The sequence below is a fragment of the Sinocyclocheilus anshuiensis genome, unplaced genomic scaffold (assembly GCF_001515605.1).
Source record: "Sinocyclocheilus anshuiensis isolate Anshui unplaced genomic scaffold, SAMN03320099.WGS_v1.1 scaffold1032, whole genome shotgun sequence".
Classification (NCBI taxonomy): domain Eukaryota; kingdom Metazoa; phylum Chordata; class Actinopteri; order Cypriniformes; family Cyprinidae; genus Sinocyclocheilus; species Sinocyclocheilus anshuiensis.
The window spans coordinates 493,817-503,877 of record NW_015549638.1 but is presented as its reverse complement, the minus strand read 5'-3'; the positions used below and the strand labels follow the sequence as shown (position 1 = coordinate 503,877).

General features: G+C 36.2%; 1 protein-coding gene across 5 annotated transcripts in view; it reads right to left on the bottom strand.

The window, feature by feature from the left end:
* LOC107659847 (DENN domain-containing protein 5B) overlaps positions 1–9,519 on the bottom strand; it is a 38,915-nt gene extending 29,396 nt beyond the window's left edge. For 3 of the 5 annotated variants that reach the window (XM_016448922.1, XM_016448923.1, XM_016448924.1), the window contains exon 1: positions 9,143–9,519. In XM_016448922.1, the coding sequence (XP_016304408.1) occupies positions 9,143–9,251 (109 nt within the window). In that variant the 5' untranslated portion in view covers positions 9,252–9,519. The remainder of the gene's footprint in view (positions 1–9,142) is intronic. The other 2 variants (XM_016448925.1, XM_016448927.1) reach the window with 1 other exon arrangement.
* Between the last annotated feature and the right edge of the window lie 542 nt (positions 9,520–10,061).

The window sequence follows — 10,061 nt, the reverse complement described above, 5'->3', positions numbered from 1 at the left end:
GTTTATAGTGAATGCCCCTATAAATTGTCTTATATTTACGATTTAGCTTTAATCCAAATGATCCGTGCTAAGTGAGCGAACATCAATAAAGATCACACAACAGAAGTGTGCGCTCTCTCTCTCTCCCTCCCTCCCTACCATTAAGTAACTTGTGCATTGTTTTACTTGCACCTTTTTGACATATCCGACCGAACTACAAACTTTCCAGTGATGTCTGTGAGAAAGGGGTATTCACTAGACAAGCTCACACATCTGCGCAGCCGCGCTCAATCCACTCAGCGTGCTTTGCTCATCAGCTGGCACAAATCAGCTATACAGGCATTAATACTGAATGTTTTATATTCATTGCATACATATACTTCGTAGACATCTTTAATCTCTAATAACCCCATTCTGCTGTCTGTTGTCGGTATTTCTTTGTCTGAATATGGCACTTATCACATGCGGTGTGGTATCGGCGTTTGGTATCGGCGTTTGGTATCGGGGCATTTTAACGAGTACGAGTACAGGAGCTCAGTATCGGACCCGATACCGATACCAGTATCGGTGCATCCCTAGATGTTATGTAAGTGGATTTTGCGCCCGTGACATAACTCAGTAAGTTATGACAAATATTGCCCATTCGGCACTATGCCACCAGCTTCTGTGCAGAGAGCTTTAAACAGCTCTCATCTAGAGCAATGATACGTATGACAGATATTCACCCAGATATTCACCCAAAGCAGACAAACTGCCCCCCAGATGCATTTAAAAGTTCTTGACTGACATAATCATCCCTTATATGCACTATATGGCTTAATGTATAAATGTGTTAACCTTGAAATTAACACATATGGACACCAGCCACTTCTATGAGAACAAGCATCTTAATGATGCACCATACAATCTTTGGACCCAATTTCTTTAACATATACTAACATTTAAATTAATAATTTGATACTCTGCACTTACTGTGTACATACAAGTGTTCAGAGGCAACTAATATAAAGTGGGACTCAAACTCTTAATACAGATTTGTGCACTAAAATTTGGTGTGGAAAACTGGCCTGCACAAACCTGGACTTGAAACCCTATTGAACACATCTGGGGTGAACTGACAGCAGGTCATTACCCAACATTAGTGCATCACTGATACTCTTGTGTGTTGCTGAACATTTCATTTAATGTCATAGCATTAATCCCTCCTTTTGCTGCCATAACAGCTTCCAATCTTCTAGGAAGGCTTTCTACTAGATGTTGGAACATGGATGCAGGGATTTGCTTCCATTCAGACACAACATCATCAGTAATGTAAGGCACTGATGTTGTGTGATGGGTTTGGTTTTATTTTGGTTTTATTCTACGCCACACTTAGTAAATAATTTTTATGGGCCTTTCTTTGTGTACAGGGGCGTTGTTGGAACAGAAAATACCCTCTTTAAAATGTTGCAAAGAGAGTTGAAAACACAAAACAAAATGCAATAAAAAAATCGAAACAAAAAAAACTAATCAAAAACAAAACCAAATAACAAACGAATCGAAACACAAAACAAAACCAAACAAACAAAAAAACAAAAGACCAAATAACAAAGAAAATTCAAAATTAAAAAACTAATACTAAAATAAATAAAAACAAAGTAAAAAATGTCAATGCATCTAAAAAATATTGTAAATTTCACCACTAAAAATACTTGAAACATGTTTTATATATTTCAGCTTTTACATAGTCACAGTACAATTAAACTACAGGTACAAGTTGTGAAAATGTGAATCTCATGTTTGCAATACAGTACTACACATCACTGAGCTTTACTTGAAATTAAGAGGAAGGCAGATTACAGTTGTACGGAGTCTCTGAGCAGATTATGCTAACAGGTTTACAGACCCCCTCCCACCATCTCTGATCTTCATAAGCAGTCTAAAAAGTACTGGGCAGAGTAAAAGCATGACTCTGAACTACTTTACCTGTGTTTCAAAATAATGCAGGGTTAAGGGTTGTAGATTAACATTAGAAACTGAAAAAGTAGGAATATGAAGATTATGAAGCATTGGGTCACACTTTATTTTAAGGTCCAATTCTCGATATTAACAAACCATTAACTACGACTTTTGCCTCAAACTCCTAATTTGCTGCTTATTACTAGTTAGTAAGCTAGTTGTTAAATTTAGGTATTGGATTAGGGATGTAGAATATGGTCATGCAAATTCAGAATATGTGCTTTATAAGTACTAAATATTTATAAGTACAGCCAATATGTTAATAATAGGTATGCTAATAAGCAACTAGTTAATAGTGAGAATTGTCCCTATACTAAAGTGTTACCAAACATTGAGTTTAAAATACCCTAGGGTGGACAAAGAATGAAAATAGGAACGGAAGAGGAAAGGTTCAGCAACACAGCACTAGCTTTTGACCTGTTTTTCCCCAATTCAGGCTTATTCAAGGAAAAAGGCAATGGGAAGCTAGGGAGGTGCTGCGACATTAGCATAGCCATTGTCCCCATGTCCACGCTGGTGCTCACAGACAGATGGTCTAGGAACCAGTGCTCAGTCTTTATAGCTGTCCACTACTGCCTTGTGTCTCTGCCTGCAATCACAATACGAGCTGGCCAGCGTCATTAAGAAACAATGAACGGAGACACGTCATGTGGCCACAATGTAACAATGTACCACTTGACACCCAGGTTTTGCAAGTCTCGTCTAGGCTGAAGTATTAGAAGCTTTTTTATGAGACCTCACCAGCTTTAGCGGGTATGTTTGAAGTCTTGTATCATACAAAATGAAAACGACCCAGTGTTTTATATTGCAGTATAGATTGATATTGGATATAAATTCAATTCAATTAAAAATAAAACAGTAAATCTTTAGGAAATGTCACAATTAATCAAATTTTCATACATATAAATTACAATGTTTTGATACTGATTTTAGTTTATTTAGTTACACAAACTATCAGACTTCTATATCAGTGCATCATTTAATATTTTATTTCAAATTTACACAAAAATCTTATAAAACCATTTGAAATGCATGCAAAACTGCAGAACATTAACCGCAACTAGGGATTTCAGAAGTACAAGTAGTTTGGTATTGCGTTCCGCTCTGAATCCATGTATTTAGTTTTTGTATGACTCACGTCACTGCCTAGACAACAAACCACTAACGGCAGACACACTGCTGGCTGGGTAAAATGTACCTCTCAGCATCTTGTTTGTCGAAGTACTTGTTACAAGGGACTTGTTTAGGGACCACTAAAAAAGTTAAATGGTGACGATACAGTTTAAAAAAGCACCACTCCAAATCAAGGGGACCAGACACCGGCGATTCACTGTTAATGACCGTTCATGGTGTCGAATCCTCAGTAAATGAAGGTAATTCAAGAGACAAATCCCCTCTTTAGGTAGAGGTGTGAACAATGGAGACAGGCTAGTACATCAAAGATTGAAATATCTTCCTCTGCCAAAGCAGGAAAACCCATTTTATTGATGCATGGCACATCAAGTGAGACACAAGATGCAAGGTCTGTAGGTGCGGCACATTTTGTAGGGAACTGAAATCATGATAAAAGTGCAAATCACCAGAGCATAAAGATGTATGCATGTGCACAACTATGATTCAAATTTTGTGTTTCATGTTTTCATTTCCTTTGGTTATTATTGTTCACAATCACAATGCGACAAACACAGAGGGAAAGCAATTTCTTTGACATGTAGCAATCCTCTTCTCAGAGAGTCAAACACAAGAGGCCTATTTATAGTCTTTATTTTTATTCCACTCAGAGGACATACATGACACCCTTAGGCCTATAATATGTGCCTAGAAAGTGTTTGACAAGCCCTCCAAGAAACTAAAAACATCCAGAGTTGAACAAGAACTGACTAATGAGAATGAGTCTGGAAAATAAACAGAAACGAAAGATAAACAGAGAAAAAAACATGAAAGATGGCCAGTAGTGCAGCTTGTTTACCCCAAATCACTTGTGGAAGTAATTTTGAGGAAGTTTACAATAAGACAGTTGCATTGTGAGATATGAAGTTAAATTGTGAAATAAAGTCATAAACAATAAGAAATAAAGTCACACTGTAACATGCAAAGATGCACTGTGAAACAAAATCACTTTGAGATATAAAGTTGCAATTACAAGAAATAAAGTCACCATGCACAATTAGGAGAAACAAAGTTGCACTGTTAGATATAATGTCGCAATTACTAGAAATAAAGCCGCTGTGTGATATAAAGCCACATTGTGAGATACAGTCACAACTACAAGAAAAAGTGCAGTTACAAGAGATAAAGTTGCATTGTGAGATACAAAATTACAATTACAAATTATAAAGTTGCAATTAAAAGAAATAGTCACCCCAGCACAATTAGGAGAAACAAATTATTACAAAAAAATAAGGTCACAATTACAAGAAATAAAGTCACCCTGTGAGACAGTCACATTGTGAGACAAAGACACAACTACAAGAAAAAAAGTCACCTTGTGAGACAGTCACATTGTGAGACAAAGACACAAATACAAGAAACAAAGTCGCCTTGCTTGACAAAGTCACATTGTGAAACAAAGTCACAAGTCCAAAAAACAAAGCCACCTTTTTAGACGAATTTGCAATTTCTCTTGAATATAAAGGTGCAACTAAAAGAAACAAAGCTGCCTTACGAGATAAAAAGTGGCAATTACGAGATACTATAGAAAGCCGCACTGCGGGAAAAAATTTATTCGCTAGATAAAAAGTTGCAAAATAGAAGTTCCATTTGCGAGATATAAAAGTCGCATTGTGAGATATAAAGTTGCAACTATGAGAAACAAAACTACTTGCACTGCAAGATAAAGATGCAATAACATTCTTTTCAAATTGTGAGGTGGAAACAGTCTACTACAATTTGGCTTCACAGAGGATGACAAGTTGACTCGAAAAATGGCAACTGTAGTAATCAGAGCAGAGCGCAACCACATAATTAACAAGCCTCTGCCATCAAGGAAAGGAGGCACGTCAACTCCAAATGACACCAATCGAGGGGCCACAGTGCATCGGTGTAATGAAATATCACTTCAATTAACCCTGACACAGTCAAAACAGCCTCTTAAATAAAAACAAGAAACAGAATGCACACAAACAGTCCAGTGAAAGGGTGACCAGCAGAGATGATTATGCGGAAAAGCCCAGGGAAGGGGGAGATCGGTCGTATGAGTGCAGGGCTCCTCTGGTATTGGACGGCAGCACATTCAGTCATGCATAAACACGCTGAGGTATCCAGCAGGAAGTGTGTGTTTTGAACAATGGAAGCGAGGAAACAGGGCCAAAAATATATCAGGAAAACAATCTCTCGCTCTTTCCATCTTCAAGTGGTTTGAATTACAAATGAGCGTTCTCATCTTCTCACAGGAGGTGCAACCAAAGCTAACCTTTAGAAACTAGGCCACCAGAGAACACAGGTGCTATGGGGTGGGGCGAGGGGGCTTTTCAAAACACTCGATATTGATCAAACAAGAACAGTAGGATAATCTTCAACAAAGGTTATGTTGTACATGGATCTCACATGAAGCATCTCACAATGCTACACACAGTGTGAGTTCACATGGCTTATCTGAGCAACCCGGGACGCTGATAAAATCCAATCCCTGATGGCACTGGACACACACAGTGGTAAATTAATCAAGCTCAAACTGTTTAATCGTGATGAACTTTATCTGGGGAACCAGACCAATCTCACTGCGAAAAATCGGATCCGCTGAAAGAGAACAGGCTTTTTCTCTGTACAAACATTACAAACCAGATTTTTAGATATTCTTGAGTGGTGCTGCTATGATGTTAAGATGCTGTCGACAAGGCTATGTGGTTGCTTAATGCTCCAAAGTCTCTAGATGTGTCTCAATTCAGTGCTAAAACGATCACAAATAATTAAGGGAAATAAGATGAAATAAAATAAAATATAGGCCTAAATATTAGATGAAAAACTTAAATGAAAATTGTTTTGTTTACAAAGTTGATGTAAAATTAGTCAAACTAAAACTGAAATAAACAAAGCTATGTAGAAATATAGAAAACGAATAAAAATTAATACATGAATAAAAATATTTTTAAAAATAAATTCTACACTAGTATTTAAATAATACTAAAATATCACAAATGTCTCAATTTCCCCTTTTTTTGATATTAGTCAACATTTGATATTTAACTGTGCATATACCTTCCTTCTGTTTTTACGTTTATAATAATGATGCCATCATCTAATATTCAAAGCATTAAATCTTTAAAAACACTAATAAGACTTAAATTTATCCTTTTAAGAAAATCTCAAAAAAGTATGTTTTTCATAATGTATGTACATTATAATAATGCTTTGATGCCTTAATTCACTCGTTGATTTTAGATTTAAGTGTATTTATTTAATTACAGAAAATAGTACAGAATTTGAATGTTGGCCATTAATCATTTATCAACTGATTGTATCAAGTAGTATTGTATCAGCCACAATTTCAATATAGGCCTAAAACCAGAATCCTATCAAAACATAGTTTTTACAAACCGGTATAAACCTAAAAGGATTTCAGATTTCGCAGCTGTGGATAAGAGTTTAACTTGCATTTCCCAGGACGGATATGCCTTTATTTGATAATATGTGTCTTATTTGATTGATTTTTACAAGCAGAACTAAACTTCTCTAAAAATCTCTGTTGAAAGCAAAAATAGAAGCTCTAAGCAGGTTCATCATTATGACGTGATCCCACACGGCCTGCTCTGCACTCTCTCGGTTTAAAGCAACACTAATCCACGGGAGCATCACGCACATGCAGCTTAGCTCTTTACACCGTTCACCAGCAGTCTGTTAAACTGTGCCAGGCCTTAAAAAGGTAGAGCAATCAGCACATCTGTTAAAACAGGGCCAGACAAAGATTGGAGAAAAACAGGGTAAGAGCACACAGACTGGCTACTGGGATTACAAGTAGCAGTTGCTTTTGGAAGCCATGTTTTCTCTGACAATTACACTTGCACTCTTGGCAAAAGCTGTTGTGCTTACAAATCAGGTTACAAGAAATGTGCATATCGCATATAAGACAACTAGTGCAAACACAAGGCTCCATGTGCCAAAAACTCACCACACAAGGTACATAATATCAGATACAAGCCAAGCAGATCAAGTCATTTGAGAGTCATCTGTTGATACCAATCACAGTATGAGTGATTGAAATCAAAATGATCAGTAGTGACCGTCACGTGCGCTGCCCAGCACTGATTGATTGCTCAATGCAAGTCACTTTGAACCACAGTACTTTGTGATATCTTTTAAAACCTTTAAGTTCAATAACCTTTAAGATGCATGTTTGTGATAAGACCAATATGATAACATCAATCAAACCAACCACCATCATCTCTCAAAAACACAAGTTTAAATAGTATGTGTGTGTGTGTGTGTGTGTGTGTGTGTGTGTGTGTGAATAAATGAACAATTATGATAATTTATATAAGAAAAAAAAACATAATAATCGCGTCTTTCTTCCAATTTTTTGACATCTTGAGTCCTCAAAACTGTCTGATTTAGCCTTCTCCCCTCAGTGACCACTATTATTAGATGTTCCCCCAGGATGCCAACAACACAATTAAGCCCATTTATAGAGATATCATCAGATACCAGGCAAGGATTTGACACCACTATGAGACAACCAAAAATATTCAGACAGTCAATATGAGGATAATGATGATCGTATTTATTGATGCTTTGAGGCAACTTTAAACACTGAACTGATCCAATCCCTCGTCTAACAGATACAGCGGGTTTCAGAGAACATTGGGTGATTGGGAACATAATTGATTTCATGTTCTTTTCTTAATTTAGGTAATTAGGGATTAAATTGATTTATCTATGATCAAACAATATCATCTACATCTATCTATCCATCCATCTCTCTATCTCTATGTACATCTATATCTAATTAAATAATAATAATGCGTTTAATTTAATAATAATATGTTTAATTTATATAGCACCTTTCCCAAGCTCAAGGACACTGTACAAAAGCAGTAACACAATAGACAGTCAATTCACATAGTCATAAACAGTCATTTCACAATCAATTAATCAAATTAAGTGGACAGTGGACATTTGCCCAGTCCGGGGATAGACATGATTGCAGTTGCATATCATGGTACAATTATGTACTGGAAACAGAGATACATAACATAGTATAAGTAATAACAGAAAAAGGATAGTGTCAATAAGTAACAAACAAAGAATAGTAAATGCAACAAAAAATACACAGAACGAAAATACTCATAGCTGGTAGTAGAAAATAGAATTATAGCTGGTAGTATAGGATGAGGAGAGTGTCTAAAGAACATGTTATGTAACATAATAATAAATATTATGATACTATATGTGCTATGGGTTTAATTAAGGTTACACAGGCTCTGTTTACATTTTTGTCATAATTGTAAGTAATTGTGCTCATATTTTCTGTCTGAACCATCATGTCAGCACTGTCACACAAATTGTAAAGGTAATATTTGAGATTTTAGATACTTTTCCTCATCACAAAGAAACTATTTCCTAGTATACAGTAAACCAGCAATATCAGAAAAACAAAATGGCTACTGCATTTAATAAATGTGTGATATGCAAAAAATATGCTTATTTTCTCAACTGCAATATGACCTGTCTGACTTAAAATGGTGAAAATGAATATGAAACTATCCTGTGGTCTCAATACATTGGATTTAATGTTATAATTGTCAGTTTTGTGAGAAACGTTTGCCACGTTATTTTTGTATGTTTTGATAAATTGAGCGGTATGCAAGGAAAAACACACATTTTGTAAGAAAACTGAAGATTGAACACAAACATAGGTGAAAACCTGAACACTTTAAACATTAATCCAATACAATTCACGGATATCTGTATTTTGTAGCAAATTCTATGCCATGTCTCAAAAATCACTGCAATTCTCTAATTTCTCAGGGTCTCTTGTCAAATTAGAGTCTGCTATTCCCAACCAAGCATATTAATACATTAAATGTATTTGAATGTCCTAATATCAGAAGGATAACGATTCAAGCAGCCTGGCTTCTAAATCAGTGCACGCTAGCTCGTGTTTATTATACCTGCTGTAGTGCGTTTACAACCACGCTACAATGTATAATACACAATAACTCAATCTTACCTGCCAAAGCATCGGGCTCCAGACCCGTTTCGTTGTCTATTCCGCATATAACGAAGTAATGTGCGAAGCGGCAGGGCGCTGACCCAGAGCCGCTCATAGTCGCGCTCATCTCGGCTCGAGCTGATCCGCTTTGTCCGCGTCTGTTATACAGACCCAACCAACTCCATATCCAGCGTCCTCAGGCAAATTAAATCAAAGCGCCGTTTTAATGAAAGCTAATGGCTTAAATTGTGTACGGTGAGCTTCGGAAAGCAGTCTATGTAGGTATAACCGGGTTTGGAGAGCGTTCGCTGCTGTGGCTGTGAGTTGTAGCTGCTTCAAGAGCGCACTGACGCGCCGCTTCAGCTGATCACACTCAGCCAATCGAGACCTCTCAAATGTTTCGCCTCAAGTATTTGTTTGAGATGGAGCGTGCAGTGCTGTAAGCCGTGTCTTTTAAATGTTATGATTCACCAGCAAAAATAAATCAATAAGCAAAGATTTTTCATACGAATTTACAAATAAGTACAAATATTATCAGATCGTGAACGAAAAATATACAATAGGCTATTAGTTGCTTTGTTTCCAGTCTATTTCTGATTTGTTTCACAATAATTACAATAAATATGTAAAAGTGTTTGTTCTCGATCGTGAGAAAAGCAAATGAAGCTTTCCAAATGCCACAAATGTCACATTTTCAAATACAGCAGAACCTATTTTATGAGACTTTTTTTTTTCTTTCCTTTTTTTTATATATATTGAAGTCAAATATTTTTAGCCTATATTTAAAAACGTGTTTGAAATGTGCCAGGCAGAATATAGCTGTTACAAAATATTGCGTTTTTTGTTTTTACCATTTACACATATCAGACATTCATTTTCTACTACTACTAATAGCTGTTATTGATTATTTGATTATGATTTTTTTGCATTGATATCA